The 22,809-nt window shown below is 40.7% G+C and overlaps 1 protein-coding gene across 1 annotated transcript; it reads left to right on the top strand.

Moving 5' to 3' along the window:
• Positions 1 to 12,324: 12,324 nt before the first annotated feature.
• LOC128104607 (transmembrane protein 184C-like) lies at positions 12,325 to 22,565 on the top strand. Its single transcript, XM_052729545.1, has 7 exons — positions 12,325 to 12,333; positions 12,388 to 12,593; positions 13,659 to 13,733; positions 15,626 to 15,719; positions 18,135 to 18,247; positions 20,885 to 20,984; positions 22,404 to 22,565. Exons 1-7 carry the CDS (start codon positions 12,325 to 12,327, stop codon positions 22,563 to 22,565), a joined length of 759 nt encoding a protein of 252 aa, XP_052585505.1.
• The last annotated feature ends 244 nt before the right edge of the window (positions 22,566 to 22,809 follow it).

Raw genomic sequence — 22,809 nt, 5'->3', positions numbered from 1 at the left:
AGTTCCTAAAAACCTCTCTTCTAAGCTGTTTCTTCAAGCTAGTAAAAGACAGTGGGTCAGAGTACCCTGAGGGAAACGCTTGGGAGAGTGTGGGTAAAGAGCTACAGAGAGCCCAAAAGGGCAGGAAACTACCTGAGAAAAGCAAAAAAGCCAAGCTTTTCAGTTACAGCCGAACTGAGGCATCAAGGGTTTTGTTTCTGAGTGAGTGTCTTTGAAAAGGTGCTCCTAATCTTCCTAACGCAAAGATCCCCTGAAGCATTGTATCCTCGATTCTGAGCAAAAACCCAGAGGCGACTGGCCAGCGTCTCTGAGTTGGAGTGCATTTCTGGGATACTAGGGTTCCTGCAGTTGCAAACTTCCTGGAGCACAGAGCTGAGGCAGGAAGGTGCAGGACCCAGGGGAAGATTGCTAATGAACAAAGCTAAAGCCAGTGGGAACAGCACAGTTGCCTGCTTTCCTACAAGTCCCGGGTTGATAGGTCCACAGCTGCAAAAAATCTGAGAAAAAGTTTTCCCATCAGAGTAAGGACCTTTCTGGGAAAACAGTAAAGCTGAACTGTGTCTGAAGCAGTTGTGCTACGCTGAGTCAGAACGCTGTCTGGGGAAAGAGCCCAGCCAGGGCAGGACAGAACTATCCAGGAGTAAAGCTTTCTTTTCTGTCAGAGAAAGCATCTCTTTGAGAAAAGCTTTGTTTCAACTGACTCCCAATGAGATGGAGTGTAGCCCTGAGGGGTGATTGCCTCTGGCATAAGCTCTGTCCTTGATCACCTAGACAAGCAAATGCAACCCACTGGGGGACTGGGCCAGGTGAAGGCCTGATAAGGCAAAACACCTGTCCTAATGGGAGTTTAGAGATGGCAAAAACCTCCCTTGCTAGATTTTCAGTCTGTACGCAAACCACACAGACCCCAAAAACAGAAATGGACAAAAAGCCCCTACCTTCAGTAGCAGGGAAAGCCACCACTGTAGTGTCGGAAACTGTTTCTGGGGCAGAGGGGATAAACTGAGACCAAATTGGATACTGTCTGGGAGAAGGACTCTGAAGAAACAGAGAAGGGACATAATCCTCCCCAGAAAATATATGACCTGAAAAAGCTGCTAGAATTTGAGGCAGATTCGGGGGGAGAAAAAAAGCCCCTATTTCCAAAGGCAGCTAGCAGAGGTACAGATCCGCAGACAGATACCTGAAGCTCTGCATCTGGGGAAGAAAGGAACAAGCAAAATGAGACAGATCAGTGGGAGAAAATCTCTCTGAAAGAGCTATGGAAAAGCTGTTGTACATGATCTTGTTTTTCACTGACTGGCTAAGACAAACACGAGCTCTGAGGAAAGTTGCTATCAGAAATGCCAGCCTCAATGCCGGCTAATGAGGCAGGTGCAGTTCTGATTTGGGGGCCAGTGTCAAATGAAGGAGAGACACCTGTTGTAGCCAGCTGAGAGACCAGAAACCTCCCAAAGCTGAAAATGTAAAATGCTTGTTCAAATCTCCCGGGCAAGAATTTGTAAGCAAGTCTGGTAAAAGAGAACCAGTTGACTCTCAGACCCAAAAAGAACTATGGGAAATGACTGATATAAGGGACTAATATAAGGGACTGATATTATGGACTGATATAAGGGAAATGCATTCTGGGAAAGGTAGTTTTTCCATTAAAGATGGCGACATTGCCCTGAAACACTTGTCAGCTCGAGGAGGAAAATCATCTAAGAGTTTAAGTGTCAGTTCCAATGAAAAATTGAAAGGATACGCAACTAGGTGCTTCGCGGTTTGGGGCTCTGTTGGTAAAATGCCTTATTTACCCTAATAGCTGTACAAAGTTTTTGCGGCAGTTGGATGACAAAAAGCTACCTTTAAGAGCAAACAAGCCACTTTAAAATCCTTAAGAAAGCAAGAGAGAGCAGTTTATACACTGGACGTTGTCTTAGATATGAAGAAACTTATGTGAAATTAAAAATTACTTACCTCTTAAACAAACAGCCTGCAATGAGTGATTCCTTTGCAAATCTAATTAAGGGGATAAGAAACAGGCATTCAAAATGAAATGACTGCTTTATAGATGGGAAACAAACTTCAGAAAATCTAGCTGTCTTACAAAAGAGTTGCTTCATCTGAAAGTTCCTTATAAGAAATCAATGCTAAATATTACAGCTGCTAATAACATCAGGAGTTAAAGCTAAAGAGGTGAAAATACTAAATACAGTTCGGAGCTGTGCCACTTGTGGCTTTACTAGTTCCTTTAGAAAAATACTTTATATCACCTAATAGCTGTGCAGTATTTGGCGAAGAGCTTTACGGCAGCTAAATACGGTAATTTCACGCTCAGCGTGAAGTGAAGTTTTTCAGTAGAAAGAACCAAAAGTACTGCTGTAATAGAAACGTTTGTCTGAATTGAAGCACTTAGGGGAACTACTATGAATTTGGGTGAAGGGACAGCCTCTAGTTAAAAACCGTCTACCGTTGACAGTGCATCTCTGCCGGTTCGGAACGGCTGAGAGAACTGGCAACTTTGGAGTGTGGTGTCATCCTGGGAAGGTTACAGTCCCCTAGCAACAACTATCACAATTCTATAACAACACCACTCACTAAATCCCAGTGCTTTATAACAAAGCTGACTATAAACTCTAAACTTTAGAAATGACGTACGTACGTACTTCCTGTCTAGTTAAGAATCTTTCTAATAGAGATAGTGATAATTAAGAGTAAGAAATAGAAAAGGATGAAAATATGTGAGTTTGAAGAAATTCTGTCTTGTTAGATCTGTGTTAAGAAATCTTTAGGTGTTTGCAAAGTTAAACGTATGCTAATAGTAGCCCTGTATAAGTTTGTAAAATAGATCTATAGATCCTTTAAGAATACAGGCTTGCAAGAAGTATCTAAGGTAGTCTTAAGACATGTAGTAATAAGCTTGTAAGAAGTAAAGATGTTAGCTGTAAATGTAAGTTTAAATAAGAAATAAGATGGAATGAATATAAGTATATAAGTAATAAGAAATATATTTGCTAAAGTAGTTCTATAGTTTCCTTAAGGAGTATAAATAAGTAGATGTTAATGTTATGAGTTTGTAAAAACGTGTAAATGTTGAATGTGAGTCTAAATGCTTTCCAAAAAATGTTATGTGTGAGTCTGTAAAAAAGTGTAAATGTTAAGTGTGAGTCTATTCCTAATATATATGGTGAAAAAACCCGAGACACAGAAGGTTAGTGTCCCAGGAGACTGCAAAGCAGGCAGTCTGAGCGGTTTTCAAAAGCTCCAGAAGCCGCTAAGAAGCTAAGAATGGCGGACGCCAGAACCAGCACAAGACATCCGCAGCTGAGATCCGTGGAAAATCTTCGCAACACAGAAAAACCTGAGCTAACATCAAAAACGGTGCGGTTTAGAATACTACTGTACCTAAAAATGAATAAGTTCAGAGACGCTTGCTTGAACAAAAATTGTTAACTGCAAAAAGTTTTGGTTGAAAAACGTCTCTTCATATTTTGAAGTGAAAGCCTAATACCAGAATTTATTTCTTGTTTGAACTTTTTGAAATTAAAATGAGATAAAACTACAGAAAGAATTTGGTTATGGATTTCTACATATTTGGAAGGCTCGTACCAGAATTTATCATTTGAATTCTAGGGCTTAATGAACTGAACAATAGATTTCATTGCAACGGGACAATTTTGAGTTTACTTATAGTAATGACCTAGGAACTGTTTTCTGGAATTGGGTTAAAAATGGAACTGTTTAAATGAAGAAATTTATTTCTACCTAGAATCAAGATTCAGTTTTGTGTATGCATATATGCTTTATTAATTGGTGATTCATGAATTGTTTTGTGGAACTGTTTATGTAAAAATGAAATTACTTACAGAACTGGTTTTGTGTTATAAATGGAACTGTTTAAATGGAAAAGTTTGGGTTTTCTAACTAGGCTTGAGATTTTGCTTAAAGTATAAAGAAAAGGGGGAGAGTTAATATTCCTTAGTCTAATTTCATGTCATGTTTTTGTTAGTAAGAAATGTATATTAAGAGACTACTTGTAAAGAGTTTTATTAAGAAACGGCTTTTGGATGTTTTGCTAAGTTTTCAAAGTGTTAATGGTTAGATTGAGAAGATTGCTTTTCAATATGGGTTTGTAGGAATTGTATGAGTTTGGGTTCCTCTAACTAGGCCTGAGATTTTGTTTAAAAAATTATAAAGAAAAGGAGGAGTTATGAGATTGAATTATGTTTGCAGAAACCTATTGATATTAATGCACCCTGGTTTTGTGGAGTTAAGAAAATATTTAAGTTTGATGTGAATACATCGAAGTTTTTCCTGTGCTCTGTTAGCAAGAAAATTCAAATGATTGAGTTAAAGTTGTAAGACGGAGAAAATTGTTAACTATATTTAGCACCATATATGCTAATTCAAATGGTTCTGTTAAGAGTTTGCTTTGAGTTGTAAGATTGAGAGAATTGTGACTATGTATAGCAATATTTATGTTAACCTGTTAATGGTAATGATGAAGCTAAGGGATTCTTTAAGTTCGTAGTAGCCTTAAGAGTTTTTGGTTTAGAAAGGGCTTGAGGCAGCTAAGACTGCTGTAGTCACCTTGGACCTAATTCAAAAGAGAAATGCCATCTTTATCATCCTCTATTCCCATATTGGGAGGTGTAACAGCTATGGAGATTGTTGTAAGCCATCAATAATTAGTTATTTTTTTATATATTAAGAAAGGGGGACCTGTGGGAGCCCGTTCTCGGGTTCCTCGTGGCTTTACCCAGCAGGTCCGCATAGAGGATGATTAGACCACGGGCCTGAGTGCAGGTGTCTGGGATGGTCTGCACTTGGCTGTGCTGGGGGAGGAGGTCTTTTGCTCCACCCCTTGGCGTCTCTATAAAAACCCTGGGGCAGAGACAGTCGGGGCCCGTTGGAATAGGTTCCAGGCCCTCTCGAGGCTATCCTTTATTTTCTATCTGTTTATCTCCGCGATATTCTCCGCAATAAATCCTTCTATCTAATATTTCCTGCTGCTCGCACTCAAGAAAACTCTGGGGAACTGTGGGGGTGGTTGGGTAAACGCCCCACAGTATATCACAAATAACATTTAAATTTCCTAGGATTTGGCTTTCTTAAACTGTTAGGTTATCATATATTCAAACAGTAAATAACAATTTCAGCTGAACTCTTGCATTTCTCAAGAGGATGGACATTTGAAAAAAAAATCATTGCTTCTTACCACTGCATGAATGTAATGATCTGGACTGAAAATGTAAATACAAAATTAAGATTAATTTAATTTAATTTAATCATCATGTGCCATTTAAGTTTACATAATTATAGTTCAACTACATGTCTTTCAATAAATGCAATACCATTTTCTGAAACTATTATGTATCTTACTCTTTTACTCTATTTTGTTTGTTTGTTTTATTTTTGAGATAGGGTTTCTTTGTATATCCCCTGGCTGTCCTGGAACTACCTCAGTAGACCAGGCTGGCCTTGACTCACAGAGAGCAGCCTGCCTGTGCCATCAGACTAAAAGCATGCACCACCACCAACCTGGCTGTGTCTTACTCTTTAAACATAAATTCTTAATGCTTTAACAAAAATTGCTTGATTAGAAGTCTGTATTTTTTTTTTAATTTTTGAGCTAGACTTAACGGTGTGCACCTTTAAACCCAGCACTCAGGAAGCAGAGGCAGGTGGGACTTGGGGAGTTCCCGGCCAGTCTGGTCTAGGCCAAAAACAAAAACAAAACACTGGTCAAAGAAACAGAAGATGAAGCTAAATGGAAGGATACCCTGTGACTCAGAATAAAGCTTATCAGAATGTCCACACTACCAACAGGAACATATAGATCCAATGTAACTGCCGTCAGAATCCTAGTGGCATATTTCAGGCAAAGAACAGTCCTAAAATTCATATAGAAATATTTTTTAAAAGGCCAGACCACTTCTGAGGAAAATTGGACACATGGCATTTCCTGATTTGAAATATAAACTGGGTGTCATGGTTCATGGCCCTGTCATTCCAGCATAGGATGTTTGAGATTATCCTGAGCAACACAATACACACACATACCCCATGTCTTTTTTTTAAGAAACTTTTTATTCATTTTACATACCAACCACAGATCGCCCTCTCCCCTCCTCCCGCTCGGCCCCTAACTTTTCCCTCCCACCCCCATTCCCTCCTCCAAAAGGTTAAGGGCTCTCAAGGAGAGTCAGCAAAGCCTGGTACATTCAGTTAAGACGGGACCAAGCCCCTCCCCCCTGCATCAAGGCTGAGCAAGGCATCCCACCATAGGTAATGGACTCCAGAAAGCCAGCTCATGCACCAAGGACAGATCCTGATCCCACTGCCAGGGGCCCCTCAAACAGACCATGCTACACAACTGTCTCCTGTATGCAGAGGGCCGAGTCCAGTCCCATGCAGGTTCCACAACTGGCCAGACATTTCTTACAGTGCTGTTATTGTATAAAAGTATCTGATTGTCTAGACAGCTCTCATGTAGTGAAAGCATAGAATTAAATTTTAAAAATCTTTGCTCGTTTTAGGTATACAGTAGCACCTTGGGTTGATTTCATTTTTATTTCCTTAATAGATTGAAAGGTGGCATACTATGTGATTTAGCTTTCAATTGTATTGTTTTGTTCCAATATGCCAAATTATGAATCACTTCCTGCTGATAGTTTCTTATTCTCAGTCTCAAATAGTTTCTCTAAACATAAACCTTTGGTTTTCTCTCATACCATAGTAGTTACTTTCTTTTAGTCCAAGGGTAAAATATATACCTGTCTTTTGAAAATTAGCAAACATGTCTTCTCATGGAAATTCCAATCTTGATTTAATAACCTGTGAAATCTTAACCAAATTATTCAATGTCTCCAAACCTTGATTTTCAAATCTATAAGGTAAGAAACAAAATAATGTATACCTCTTAGGGATAGAGTGACAATTAAATTAAAAATACATACAAATTTTTTTCATTTTTATTTTTTTATTTTTGTCTATTATCAGCTTGATAGAGTACAAATTCTTATACTAATAGTGAAATGTTTCACTGAGGCTTGCCCAGTGATTGAGTAAAGCCAAAACTCATTATAAGCCACAGTCATCCTAGGGTCCCCCCTGCTATATAGCCTCCCTGCGTCTGGGTTGCAGTCTGATTGTTCTTTGCTTTATATCTAGTATCCACTTATGAGTGAGTACATACCATGTTTGTCCTTCTGGGTTTGGGTTACCTCACTCAGGATGATATTTTCTAGTTCCATCCATTTGCCTGCAAATTTCATGCTGTCATTGTTTTTCTCTGCTGAGTAGTACTCCATTATGTATATTACCACATTTTCTTAATCCATTATTCGGTTGAAGGGCATCTAGGTTGTTTCCTAGGTTCTGGCTATTACAAATAGTGCTGCTATGAACATAGTTGAGCATGTATCTTTGTGGTATGATTGAGCATTCCTTGGGTATATGCCCAAGAGTGGTATGGCTGGGTCTTGAGGTAGATCGATTCCCAGTTTTCTATGAAACCACCATACTGATTTCCACAGTGGCTGTACAAGTTTGCATTCCCACCAACAGTGGAGGAGTGTTCCCTTTGCTCCACATCCTCTCCAACACTGACTGTCATTAATATTTTTGATCTTAGCCATTCTGACAGGTGTAAAGTGATATCTCAGAGTTGTTTTGGTTTGCATTTCTCTGATGATTAAGGATGTTGAGCATTTCTTTAAATGTCTTTCAGCCATTTGAGATTCTTCTTTTGAGAATTCTCTGTTTAGCTCTTTAGCCCATTTTTTAATTGGATTGTTCAGTATTTTGATGTCTAGTTTCTTGAGTTCTTTATATACTTTGGAGATTAGTCCTCTGTCAGCTGTGGGGTTGGTGAAAGTCTTTTCCCATTCTGTAGGCTGTCTTTTGTCTTATTGACCGTGTCTTTTGCCCTACAAAAGCTTCTCAGTTTCAAGAGGTCCCATTTATTAATTGTTGTGCACAGTGTCTGTGCTGCTGGTGTTATATTTAGGAAGTGATCTCCTGTGCCAATGCGTTCAAGGGTACTTCCTATTTTCTCTTCTATCAAGTGCAGTGTAACTGGATTTATGTTGAGGTCTTTGATCTATTTGGACTTGAGTTTTGTGCATGGTGACACATATGGATCTATTTGTAAACTTTTACATATTGACATCCAGTTATGCCAGCACCATTTGTTGAAGATACTTTCTTTTTTCCATTGTATAGTTTTGGCTTCTTTGTCAAAAACCAATACCCCATGTCTTAAGAAAAAATTGTTACAAAGCTACAATGGTCAACAGGGTGGTGGGCTGGAGAGTTTGCTCAGTGGTCAAGAACACTGGCTGCTCTCCCAGAGGATCCAGGATTGATTTCCAGCACCAACATGGTAACTTGAAACCATCTGTAACTGTAGTTCTGTGAAATTTAGTGCCCTCTTCTGACCAGCTCAGGCACAGGCATGCACACTGGTGCACAGGCATGTATACAGGCCAAACACCCAAACACATAAATAAAAATGTTTAAAGGAAAAAAAGCATGACGCTAACAAAAACCAGACAAGTAGAACAAAATGGAAAGTCAGAATAATTGCTAACAAGAGCACCAAGTGGGCACACTAAGAAAAAATAGCTTCCACCCAGTGAATTGTCCCAAGAAGTCTGGATTCCAATACCAAAGAATGAAACCAGACCCTAATTTTACACCAGACACCAAAATCAACTCACTGTGCAAGGCACACAAATGTGAGACTGGTAACAAAACTAAGAGAAGCCCCTGAACCATTGGCTTTGCCAGTGACTTTCAGAACACCACACCAGAAGGTACCATGCAAGCTTCCAAAGTCCTACCCAGCTATGGAAGAACCACGTCAACAACCCGCATGCCATGATGACCCTAAGGCACAACAGCGGCATGCACACCTTGGCAACAGCTCTAACTGGACTGAAGATCTGCTCAACAAGAGGAAACCTGCCTGGGAATGGAAACCTGGCTAACTACTTGGTGTCAGTGATTACTGGAGGAGAATCTACAACCACTGACTTATTAAACCAGCATAATCCCTAACAACAGTCTATAAATATCTGTCCGAAAACCCACAGATAAGTGTAGTTTCTCATCAAGTTTCCTCATCAAGGAAACTTGTCTGCAACAGACCATTACAGAAAACCATAACTAAATGCAGAGTTGTGGAGCCCAGTCCCAGTGGACACATCAACAAAACACTCCCACACCTAAGGCTCAGGGAACATCGCAGAAGAGGGAACAGGAAGATTGTAAGACCCAGAGGATCAGGGACTTTGCTGTGAGATTGTGTCTCCTAGTAATGTCAGAAGCTACACCCCTAAAGTCTCACCAACATGACTGCCCAAATGTGAGCTGAACAAGGACAACACCAAGGGCCTCAACCCTACACAAAGAACTATAGGCAACTGAGGAAAGCTGGAAGTAGGAGAGATGGTCTTTTCCATGGAAAAGCATAATAATTAGTTGTCTAGTGCCAAATGCTCAGCTCCTAAAAACATAAATACAGGTAGCATTATACAGACTGAGCAGGTTACATTTAGGAATATATATGTGTACATATGTGCATGCAATAACAATGAGAAGAGGCCATGAATCTGAAGGAGAATAGGGAGGGATATATGGGAGGCTTTGCGGGGAGAAAAGGAAATGGAGAAACGTCGTAAATACATTCTAAAAAAAATTAAATTAAAATCACACCATAAGTTTAGCCCACAAAAACAAAACATGAGTCAGCAGGACTTGATCTGCCACATTCTACAACAGATGGCACCTGTGCACGTAGCAGGAATCTTAACAGGTCTTAGTAATAAAATCAAACCTGAGGCCAGTTATTGAGGTGAAAGCTGGATGATCAGAGAGACAGAACAAGCCACAGCTACCTCACCTCGCCAATTCTTCAGCTGATCCTGTTTCCTCAGACTGGATGCCTCTGAGTCCTCATCCAGAATGAATCTCAGCTGAACTGCTGCTGGAAAGCCTGAAAGCTTAACCAGCCAAATGCTTCTAGTTCCTGGTCCTCACTCCTTATATACCTTTCTGCTTTCTGCCATCACTCCCTGGGATTAAAGGTTCGCTTTCTGGGATTAAAGGCGTGAGTCACCATGCTTGGCTATATCCTTGAACACATGGATTTCTGCCTCTGGAATGCTAGGATTAAAGGCGTGTGCTACCACTGCCTATCCTCTATGTTTAATATTGTGGTTGTTCTGTCTCTGACCCCAGATAAGTTTATTGGGGTGCACAATATTTTGGGGAACACAATACCACCACATGTGCACCCACAGATTCAAACAGCCCTAGGTCACAAAGCCCTGGGAAGATGGCATTTGTGCTGGACACCGACCTTTTCTCGTCTTTGCTTTCCACACAAAACACCTACACTATTTTACTTGCCATATCTAGAGCTCCCCTAAGGATAGAACAACTATATCAATCAAAACCTTCTGCAGAGCAAAGGAAAAATATCAGTGACCTCAAGCAGCAGCCTACCTACTGGGAAAAAGACTTGCAAACAATATCTAGCTTAAAAGGAGCTAATACCTATAAAGATAGCTCATAAACAGCAAACAAGAATCAGATACAGAAAGCAAATAACACACTAGGAATGGGCAGAGATACTACGTAAATGTTCTTTTTGTTTGTTTGTCTTGGAGGAGAAGGATGAGGAGGAGGGTTCTTTTGTCAGGCTGTCCTGGAGCTCACAGAGACCTTCTGCCTCCCAAGTTACTGGGACTAAAGGTGTGTGCTACCACACTCTGTAACTCCAGCCCCAAGGAATCTAGCAGCCTCTTCTGACCTCAGCAGGTACCCACACTCACACATGCACATATTCACACAGACACATACATAGAATTTATTAAAAAGTAAATCTTTTTAATTGCTACTAATTATTTTGGAAATACCAAGCAGTATTAGTAATGCATACAAGTAGACAAAATACTCATGCACATAAAGTAATAAAGTAAATAAATCTTTTAAAAAAGAATTCTTTTATGACACTTTTTTTTTTGGGGGGGGGTTTGAAACAGGGTTTTTCCATGTAGCCCTGACTGTCCTGGAACTCATACTGTAGGCCAGGCTGACCTCATACTCAGAGACCCACCTGCCTCTCTCTCCCCAGTGAGTGCTGGGATTAAAGGCTTGTGCCACCACCACCTTGCTTCTTTTCTGACACTTAACTATGCTTACTAAAGAATGCTTAATAAAGTAATGAACACATGATATTGACTTTTAAAAGAGATTAATAGTGAAATTTTTCTTTTCTTTTCTTTTCTTTTCTTTTTTTTTGAGACAGGGTTTTTCTGTGTAGCCCTGGCTATCCTGGAACTCACTCTGTAGACCAGGATGGCCTCAAACTCAAAGATCCACCTGACTCTGCCGCCTGAGTGCTGGGATCAAAGGTATGCACCACCACAACCCAGCTTTTTCTTTCTTTCTATTTTTACTTATTTATTTTTATATTTTTGAGACAGGGTCTCACTATGTAGTTCTGGCTGTCCTGTAACTCACTATGTAGAGCAGGTTGGTCCTGAACTCACAGAGAGCCCCCTGCCTCTGTCTCTGGCCAAGTTCACTTGTTTTTAATATTGGTAAGGAAGATAATATAATGAAAAATGCAGATATTTCAAGTATTTTTAATGTGTAGCTGTTTTTTTTTTGTTCAGTTGCTTAAATTTAAGATTAGTGGCTCTTAATCTTTTAACGAATATAATATTATAAATTACCCTCATTGATACGTGGCCACAAGGGAATACTTTCCCACCCCAGGCATCAAAATGTGCTGATGCTCAGCTCCCTTATATAAAATGGTTAGCATCAGCATATGGATTAGTGTGTCTCCCTTGTCCTTACAGTCATTTCTAAATGGCTTATGACACCTGATAGAATATCAGTGCCATAGGCATTTAAGGGGACCTCCATGAGTTCGAGGCCAGCCTTGTCTGTATAGTGAGTTCAGAATGCAGACCTGGGGTCAGGAGCTGTTACAAATATTTCTGCTCCAGGGTTGGCTGAATCCATAGATGCAGATTCTCATAAGGATGCTGATTGTTCACTATCATGCTTTTTAGTTACTAAGTCTTTTATTTGTACCCCACCCCACCCCAAAAAAGAAAATAAAAGGAAAAAACATTTTCCACAGTAGACAAAACTAAAGAAAATGGCTTTAGCCAGATGTGGTGTTGCATCCCTTTAATCCCATCACTCAGGTGGAACTCTTAAGTTGGAGGCCAGCTTGTCTACATAGTGAGCTCCAGAACATCCAGTTTACATAGATCCTGTCCCCCACAAAAAAGAAAACAAAAAACAAAAAGAAAAATAATGTCTTCGGTAACATTTTCTGAAATAGTAGCGTTTCTCTTTAACATCTATGCTTTTCCATAGTGGTTTGCCTTGAAATTCCCAAAAATCGCAATATATATTGATACCTGGAGGGACTGTTATGAAGCTTACGTGATCTATAACTTTATGATCTTCTTTAACAACTATTTAACAATACGGTTGCCAAACGTGATACTACACCTGGAATCTAAAGATCAGCAACAGCATCTCTTTCCATTCTGCTGCTGTCCACCATGGGTGATGGGAGAGTAAGTGTGTTTGGTTTTGATGGGCCTCTGTGTGGGTCTTAAATATCAGTCAGCTCTCTGCAAGGGGCAGGGACAGTAGGCAGAGCCTTTACCCTACGTAGCACGTAATACAGTTTGAAAGATAATAAAATATATTTTTACAATGTACATGTTGAGAAGTTTTTTTTATTTATTTTTACATTGCTTACCCCAGTAGAAAAGTTCATCAATGTAATGAGGGAGAAAACCTTAAAAAATGTTTAATCAGCATCTTTTTTACAGTTGGGAATTGGAGCCTAAAAGATTATGCACATGATCACGCAGCTAATTGTCTTGTACTTGTCTCCCTGCTGAGACAAAGTCACTGACAAAAGCAACTTAGGAACACAGTTGAGGGTGCAGTCCCTTATGGTGGGAAAGGCACGTGGCAGGTGCATGATGTCATACTGCATCTGCTGTCAGGAAGCAGAGAGGAAAGCCGGAACTCAACTCACTGCCTCATGTTCAGTCCAGGGCCCCAGCCTGTGGATGGCCACCCACCCTCAGGGTGGTTTGCCTTGTCCCAGTAAATCTTTCTGTGAACACATTCACCAGGAAGCTGCATCCTAAATGTCAATGCTTTATACACATGCATGTGCACAAGCTCACAGTTCCTTTGTGCCTCCGTTTTTCTCCTGTGTTAGTTAGAGCCATCACTATCAATTCTATCAGCAAAGTTCCTGAGATAATCAGTTTTATTTGACTCACAGACTCAGTTCATTTGGTCCTGTTGATTTGCAGTGTATCATGGCAAGAGAGGGAAACAGGAAAAGACCAAGGTCCCAGCACCTTCTTCTGTTCCTTCTGTTCTGTGTTGCACTATAGTGGAGCTGAAGGGAGGCTTTAGAAGATAAAGTTATTATTTTCAAAGTGGTCTTCAGATTTCCATGTTGCCACCACATTCTTACCCTACTATCATTTAGGAGAACGAAATTGGCAGGATTCAATATAATTAGTGTCAGCTGTCAGCGTGATTTTAATTTGGAGGCTTTGCCATGTTCTGATGCCACTGAATAGTTGAGATGTTATGTTCTCTTTCTTCTGCAGAACGCTGCTCTTTCGATGCAAGCTGGGAGTCCTGCAGTACACTCTAATCAGACCAATTACCACTCTTACAGCATTGTAAGTATGGCCTTCCCTTAGCTTTTTTTTTTTAATCTTCATGATGCATGGCTGGGAATATAGCTCAGTTGATAAGAGTGTTTGCCTTGTATGCAAAAAGCCCTGGGTTTAATTCGCAGCATGACAGAAACCAAGTGTAGTGATTCATGGCAAATAATCATAGCACTTGAAGGTAGAGGCAGGAGAATCGAGAGTTTAAGGCCAGACTGGGCCCTGTCTTAAAAACAATCTATGTTCTTTAATGGAAAAAACAAGTAGAAAAACAATGTTGATTAATAGTGTAAATACAAGGGTTGGGGATTTAGCTCAGTGGTAGAGTGCTTGCCTAGCAAGCACAAGGCCCTGGGTTTGGTCCTCAGCTCAGGGAGAAAAAAAAGATATCAATATGAAAATGTAGTCATAAATTTTAGCCGGGCGGTAGTGGCGCACACCTTTAATCTCAGCACTCAGGAGGCAGAGGCAGGCAGATCTCTGTGAGTTCGAGGTCAGCCTGGGCTACATAGTGAGTTCCAGGAAAGGCACAAAGCTACACAGAGAAACCCTGTCTCGAAAAACCAAAAAAAAAAAAAAAAAATAGTGTAAATACATATATAAAAGCTAGATTCCTTGGGGCTGGAGAGATGGCTCAGAGGTTAAGAGCACTGCATGCTCTTCCAGAGGTCCTGAGTTCAATTCCCAGCAACCACATAGTGGCTGACAACCATCTGTAATGAGATCTGGTGCCCTCTTCTGACCTGCAGTCATACATGCTATATACATAATAAATAAATAAATCTTTAAAAAAAAAAAAGCTAGATTCCATTACAATGAACAATGCAAAGGATCGCCATGAGATTCACATTCTTTTGAGAGCAGACTGTACAACACATCAGAAAAACCAAAACTCCTTTAGTTGGGTTAAACTAAATAAACACAGATTTATTTTCTACCTTGTTAAGAGTTTATTAGGAACACTGTCTTTAACTGGTGCCACCTTTAATCCCAGCACTCAAGAGGTAGAGGGAAGCAGATCTCTGTGAGTTTGAGGCTAGCCTGGTCTACATAGAGAGACCGAGTCTAAAAATAAACACACACAAAAATGATTTGATGTCAAAATATGAAACATAATCAAACTATCTGGGAAACTGTTCCCTAAAAAATCCAAAATGTCAATTTATAATTTATCTATTAGATCTTAACTTTCAGCAGCTCACAAAATAAAAGAAAGCCATATTTAAAAAGAAAAAACAGTTCAACTCTTTACTAGCCTTTGAACTAGAATTATTTATAGAATTTTGCTTCATTTCCCTGATGCTTAGAAACTGGGTGAGCATATAACTTAATACTTATGATAAATTTATATGCAGGGTGGGAGTGTCTGGGTCTTCAGATACTTACCTGCAATTTACAGGAAAAGGTGAGCTGTAGTTAATGATTATCAGTCAAGTTTTCCAAAATTAGGCCTTGTTTTTGAAGTTAATGATTATTCTCTAGCTTAATGGTTCTCAGTTTATAATTTCTTTAAATTAAAAGGAATAATCATATCACATATCTAGAAAAATGTTTCTCTGTCAGTGACCAAAGTCAAGTAATTTTCCATAGACTTACTGAAGTAAAAGGACTCCAAATTTTAAGTGTTGCTACCACTACACCTTAAGAATGTGTTCAGGGCTGGAGAGCACTCAGTGGAGCATTCAGTATTAACAGCACTTGATACTCTTGCAGAGGTTTAGTGAAATCTAGTTCCAGAGTATCCAGTGCCCTTTTCTGGTCACCAAGGGCATTGCATGCACATTGTGCACAGGTATACATGCAGGTAAAACATTCATATGCATAAAATAAGTCTCTAAAGTGTACATATTAAGATAAGGTTTACTTGGTCAGTCATAAAGTTTATTTTTGCCATTTTTAAGGGTATTTGAGCTTGTTGGTGTCTATGGCAAAGGGAACTTAGGTTTCTCCAATGCTTGGACTTACTTGGTTATAATAAATTATTTGTCACAACTGGTAAGTGAATCATCCTTCTTCTTAATTGTACTAAATTTCTTTCTGTTGCTAAATATTATCAGGCACAATTTCTTGAGAAAAAAATTACCTTTTACTTTGTACATGGAACTTGAAACAGCTTTAATGTATACCTTTATACAATATAGAAGTACAGTAATATGTTCATGAATGATTTGGTGACTTACATGCAGAGCTATTTGCTCTTGTGACCACACAGCCTTGTGGGGATAAGCATGGTGTGCCTTCTAAATAAACAAAACATAATGCAATCGGCCTATTCAGTGAGAGGAAAAAGTCTAATTGGCATGAGAAGATAGAGTTTAAATAAAAATGGAAGAGTTTGCCAGGCAGTGGTGCATGCCTTTAGTCCCAGCACTCAGGAGGCAGAGGCAAGCAGATCTCTGAGTTTGAGGCCAGCCTGGTCTATAGAGCGAGTTCCAGGACAGCCAGGGCTACACAGAGAAACCTTGTCTCAAAAAAGCAACCAACCAGGGTTGGAGATTTAGCTCAATAGTAGAGCGCTTGCCTAGCAAGTGCAAGGCCCTGGGTTCGGTCCTCAGCTCCAGAAAAAAAAAAAAAAAGCAAGAATTCAAATTTCTGATCTATATTTAGAATTAAAGGAACATAAAAACTGATTTTTTTTAATGAGTGCTGTTCTAGGAACTGAAAGGCTCTCTTAAGCTGATGTGTATTTCATCTAAAGTCTTTGGATAGTGCTTTTTACAGTATAGTAAACACTTCTAATACATAAATTACTAGAAGTTAATGATGGAGCCGAGCATGGCATTGCATGCCTTTAATCCTAGAATTTGGGAGGCAGAGGCAGGCAGATCTCTGAGTTTGAGGCCAGCCTGATCCACAAAGTGAGTTCCAGGACAGCCAGGGCTATACAGAGAAATCCTGGGCTACACAAAGAAACCATGTCTCAAAGCACCAAAAAAAAAAAAGAAGGAAGGGAGGGATGGAGGGAGGGAAGGGAAGGGAAGGGAAGGAAGGAAGGAAGGAAGGAAGGAAGGAAGGAAGGAAAGAAGTTTATAATGGAAATAAATGGGGTCTGTCTCCAGAGCTTTCTCTCATGTTCATCTCCATGACCAGCAGTCTTTTTTCTGGGAATGTACTCTAAAGAAATGGTAGAAGTGTTCTTGCCTTCTGGGATGTAATGCCCATTATAAGAAAGGACTGGAAACACTTTAAACCTGGTAGGCATAGTTTGGTCTTCCCATTGGCATTTAGACAGATACTAAAAGTAAAACTTATGAAACAGGGCTGGAGAGATGGCTCAGCGGTTAAGAGCATTGGCTGCTCTTCCAGAGGACTTGAGTTCAATTCCCAGCAACCACATGGTGCCTCACAACCACCTGTAATGGCGTCCTCTTCTGGCTTGCAGGGACACATGCAGGCAGAACACTGTATAAATACTAAATAAATAAATAAATAAATAAAAGAATTCCATTTAAAAAAAAACTTATGAAACATACACAAAAGTTAGCTACTTTCAGTTGAAAAAGATATTGGGGAACAACATTTCATTTTAGTTCATGACAGATGTTAGAAAATTGGGTTATGACTGTGGAATGTGCCTGGAGTGTTTGCCTATCACACAGCCCTGGGTCAGATCCCAGCATGAGGGTCACAGTTCCTATGTACAGAGAAATGGCGCAGTGCTAAGAGTCTGTTTGTTTCTAGTGGTACTAGAGCTAGAACCCAGGGCTCGGGAGTGTGTGACATGCACCCTGGGTGGTCCTGCTCCAGTGCAAGGGTCTGAGCTTGGTTCTTGCTCTACTGCTCTCATATCCTGAAGTATTTTAAATGAGCATAAAGTATCTCCTGGTCTTAATGGGGAAAGTAAGCTTCCAGAAATGCTTCTTGCTGTTGAAATGCTGTTTGGTTATTATAACTGACTCTAAATATGTGAGCACTTATTTTAAGAAGTAAGGCCAGCTGGACTTACACACTGCTCTCAAGGAAATCGGTTTGTATGATGCAGATTTCATGATCACAGTTTTGCTGAAACTGTGCTTATTTAACGTGTTGCCTTATAAACTGTGTGTGTTGTGTAAATGTTGCATGAGAGACTAGCTAATAATAATAATCAAGTAGTATTTATAAACGTGGTGGTAATTTGTGTTGCCTTTTCTTTGACTGAAGGAAACCTTTCGATCATATCATTTGTTTATTGCTTTGAGTTCCAGTACGTGAACACTTAGAAACATATTCAGGAAAAATGTGACATACCTCTCTTGAAATCTCACATATATGCATCTTCTGCAACATATTATTAAAAGCACTAAAACGTCGGCTGATTAGCTCTAAGCTCTGCCGGGAACATTACTGTAGACTCTGGTTTCGGCTTTAACGAATGGTTCTGTCACTGTCTTCCTACTGCAGAATGTTGAATGTGGCTTTTGTTTCTAGTTTGCCATGTACTGCCTCCTGCTGTTTTACAACGTGCTGAAGGAAGAGCTCAGCCCTATAAAACCCGATGGCAAATTTCTTTGTGTCAAACTGGTAGCCTTTGTCTTGTTTTGGTAAGTACTGCTTGCTCTTAAATATTCTCATTTTATAAATGCCAATAAACTGTTGGTTAAGGGAGTTTTTTAAATAATGTGAATACAATGCCAGGCTCAGTGGTGCCTGTCTGTAATCCCAGCTCTTGGAAGACTGAGGCAGGACTACCATTCAAGACCAGCCTGAACTAGGAAGATGTCTCTGGGGCTGGAGAGAGGCTCAGCAGTTAAGAGAGTGTGCTGCATATCCAGAGGACCGCAGTTTGGTCCCCAGCACCCACGTCTGGCGGCTCACAACCTCATGTAACTCTAGCTCCAAGGGGTCTGAAGTCCTCCTCTGGCCTCTGTGAGCATATGCACATACTTGCAGTCAGACACACACAAGGACATCTTTTTAAAAAGCCATCCCTTCAGCTTTTGTAAGATTTACAAAAACAGGGATGGTGAGATGGCTCAGCAGACAAGAGCGCTTTGCTACTCTTGCTCAGGACCCAACACTAACAAGATTAGTGGCTCACAACCTTCTGTAACTTCAGATCCAGGTGGTTCTAATGCCCTCTTCTAGTATCTGCAGATACTGCACATGCATCATATACATACATGCAGGCAAAACGCATGCACATTAAAATAAATATTAAATAGTTTTAAAAAGATAAAAAAACAAATAATCTTAGTCATGTGTGGTGGTACATACCTGTAATCCCAACATTCAGGGTAAGGCAAGAGAATCCCACATTGTGAGTTTGAGGACAGCCTGCTCTATAAAGCAAGTTGTGGAGCAGCCTATGCCACATTGTGTTATCTTGTATCTGAACAATCAAAGAAGTGGTCAGATGGCCACTGTGACATTTAAAAGACGAAGATAATTTGAGATAGCCTAAATATCTTGATGTTGGTGTGGTGGTGTATACCTTTAATCCCAGCACTCCCCAGGGAGGCAGAAGCAGGTGACTCTCTATGAGTTCAAGGCTAGCAGGGTCTACATAGCAAGTTTGAGGCCAGTCAGCTACATAGTGAGACCCTGTCTCAAAATGAATAAATTACCTAAACTCTGCCATAAATCAAACAGTATCAATTTGGGAGAAAATATTTAATGACAGGGAAATGTTTATCAGTGAGTGTCCTTTAAAACACAAGGCAAGGCTGGAGATCCATCAGAGTGTCTGCATGGTATATTCACAACTCTACTGTCTGTCCTCAATGTCACAAAGCAAACAGCAAACTAGCCATGGTGTTAGGACAGGATAGGTACTAAGAGTTATAGAAACAGTCAGATCCAGTTTAGCAATTCAGTAGGGCAAAGGAGAAGGAATTCATGAAATTGCACTGCCAGAAGTAATCATTAGCAGTTGAAGGCGTACATCATATGCTATAGAGACTTCTGGGACTCGATGGTATTATAATGCAGATATGCTGTGGGCTGGCAGACTAGCTCCCTGGGGAAAGGCACTTGCTATGCACGTCTAATGAACTGAGTTTAATCCCCAGGACCCCTGTATAGGTGGAAGTAGAGAACCAACTCCACAAAGCTGATCTCTGGCACCCTGACACACAAATCATAAGAAGTAAGCCTTAAAAAGGAAGATAAAACAAAACTGAAATTAATAGGGCCAGTGAAATGGATCAGCAGGAAAAGATGCTTGCCATCACCAACCTGACAGTTGGAGTTCCATCAAAGAGCCCACGAGGTAGATGGAAAGAAATGACTCCTGCAGGCTGTCCTCTGACCTCCACACACACACAACATGTTACATGTGTGCACACACACACACAGCCAGCAATAAATATTATTTTTTTATCCTACTCATTATCCAGGCATGGTGGCACATACCTTTAATCTCAGCACTTGGGAGGCAGAGGCGGCCAGATCTCTGAGTTCAAGGATAGGTGGTCAGCATAACAAGTCCCAGAACAGCCAGGATTATTACATTAGTAGACCCTGTATCTAAATGAATGAATGATAAAATAAAATCCTAGTAGTGAATACACATGTAAACGCACTTGAGTATCAGGCCTTTACTTACAAGCTGTTAGAATCTAATTAATTCTACATGATTTCAAAGCAAAAAAAGGTACGAATCAAATGATGAGGTTCTGAGAATTCATAATGAAATTCATCTTATGAAGGTAGTAGAATAAATTTGTAAAGCTGGGTGAGTATATTTAATATAAGCAGACCTTGTTTGGAAATATGCCCTGAAGGCAGAACAGTGGGGAGTCCTGGGGTATGTTGAGGCATTAACTGTTTTTAAGGGGAACATTTTAATCTCTTTGTGTATATGATATGTATGTGTTTATTGTGTGAGTGGCGACATGTCCATGCCATGTGTGCATGTGGAAATGAGGACAGCTTTGGGTATCGGTCCTCGACTTTCATTTGAGATGGGGTTTCTTAACTGTCACTCTGCACACATCAGGATCGCCGACCTGCAGTCTTCCCAGGATTCTCTTTCCCCACCTCTCAGCTCACTGCAGGAGCACGGGGTTTACAGATGTGCACCACCATGCCAGCCTTCCCTGGCTTCTGTGACTAACTCAGATCCTCACACTTGTGCAGCAAGTGCTTTACACACCGAGCCCCCTCCCGAGCCCCTAATTCCATAAACAGTTGGTCATTTTATGATCTAGATTTGACATTTACCTTTTCTTGACTTACAGGCAAGCAGGCCTTATAGCACTGTTGGTGAAGGCAGGAGTGATTTCTGAAAAGCCTTTAGGGGAATGGCAGAGCGTGGAAGCTGTGGCCATGGGCCTGCAGGTAAGTAGTACTGTCAGTGAATCGGGGGTTTTTACTGTTTAAGCTGTTTGACCTACTGTTGCCCTAAACCTGCCATCGTGCAAACCATGGGCAAGACTGTTAGCTTACTCCGAGGTGAGGAGCGGGAACCCTAGAGAAAAGGCACATAGGTACTGATTGGTATGATTTTATTCCTGGTCCACTTATATCTGTGTAGGGAAAAAGGGCTGGCTAAAGAAACCCACCCTGGCTCTGGAGCCCAGAACCAGGGAAAGGAACACAACCTGAATCTGGGACCTGAGCCAGAGAAAGGAACAATTTATCCTCAAACCCAGAACCAAGGAAACATGCCCTGACTCTGAAACCAGGACCAAAGAAACACTGCTGGTCCCTAGAATCAGAGCCAGTGAAAGAAATGTGCCCTGGCCTTAGAATGAGAGTCAAAAAGCTAAGTAAGGCCAGTGAAAGAAATACAGTTTGGCTCAGATCGGAGCCATCTCTGCCCCTGGCCAACTGACCTGTGAAACCAACCAATCACAGAGCAGGAAAGTAGCACTCTGGCCCTAGAGCCCAGAACCAGGGAAAGAAACACAGCCTGGGTCTGGGAACTGAATCAGAGAAAGGAACACTTTATCCCCAAACCCAGAAACAAGGAAATAGACCCTGACTCTGAAACCAGTACCAAAGAAACACTCTTGGTCCCTAGAATCAGAGTCAGTGAAAGAAATGTGCCCTGGCCTTAGAATTAGAATCAAAAAGCCAAGAAAGGCCAGTGAAAGAAACACAGTTTGGGCCTTTTAAAGAAATCAGGGACATCTCTGCCCCTAGCCCACAAAACTGATCAATCCCTGGGCAGAAAAACTAACCATTGCCTGATTGATTCCACCCCCAAGAGATCCTATATAAACCAGCCTGCCTGGTCAGTTGGTGGCTCTTCTTTCCACCCTGGCAGAGGCAGTCACTTTCCTGGACTCCTCCTCCCCAAATAAGTCTCTTTCTCAAAAGAGTTTTGGTTGTGAAGATCTTCATTGCACTACTTAGGTGATGAATTAGCAAATACTTGACTGAGGGAAAGCAGAAAGATGTAAATCTTGGCTTGTCATGTTTTAGTTTTTTTGTTTTGTTTTGTTTTTCGAGACAGGGTTTCTTCCTGTAGTTTTGGTTCCTGCCCTGGATCTCACTCTGTAGACCAGGCTGGCCTCGAACTCACAGAGATCCTCCTGGCTCTGCCTCCAAAGTGCTGGGATCAAAGTGTGTGTCACTGCCACCCGGCATCTTGTCATGTTTTGAAGTGGGAAAAAAAAAGCATGTTGAAAAATGAATATAATCTGGATTATATTTTTAAAAGTTATTGACACCCAAAGTAACTTTGAAAAAGTTAGCAGTTTGAAAAACTAGATTTAAGCACAAAGATGTTGGATATTTTCATGGCTGTTGTAGGATTTCATAGTCTGCATTGAAATGTTCCTTGTAGCCATTGCCCATCATTATTCATTTTTCTATAAACCCTACCTGCAAGAGGCAGAGGAAGTTTCACACTTTGGCTCTTTCCTGGCTATGTGGGATGTGTCAGATGTCAGAGATGATATTTCTGAAAAGTAAGACGCCTGGGTAAGTAACAGCTGTTTAACTTTTGTTAATGTGAGTGTGTGTATAGTGGGCAGGGTGTGTGTGTGTGTGTGTGTGTGTGTGTGTGTGTGTGTGTGTGCGCGCAGGGTCAGAGTTGAAACTCAGGTGTGGTCCCTCAGGAGCTGTTCAGCTTGGGCTTTGGAACAGGGTCTCTCACTGTCCTGAGGCTCACAGATTGAGCTGGGATCACTGGCCAGAGGGCCCAGGATCCAACTCT

Source organism: Peromyscus californicus, unplaced genomic scaffold (assembly GCF_007827085.1).
Source record: "Peromyscus californicus insignis strain IS unplaced genomic scaffold, ASM782708v3 Scaffold_8__1_contigs__length_139910024, whole genome shotgun sequence".
Taxonomy (NCBI): Eukaryota; Metazoa; Chordata; class Mammalia; order Rodentia; family Cricetidae; genus Peromyscus; species Peromyscus californicus.
This window is presented reverse-complemented; position numbering and strand designations above follow the sequence as displayed.

Coding starts and splice junctions, on each gene's coding strand:
- LOC128104607 (XM_052729545.1), top strand. Junction 12,594..13,658: donor CCACCATGGGTGATGGGAGA/GTAAGTGTGTTT, acceptor TTTCTTCTGCAG/AACGCTGCTCTTTCGATGCA. Junction 18,248..20,884: donor GTAGCCTTTGTCTTGTTTTG/GTAAGTACTGCT, acceptor CTTGACTTACAG/GCAAGCAGGCCTTATAGCAC.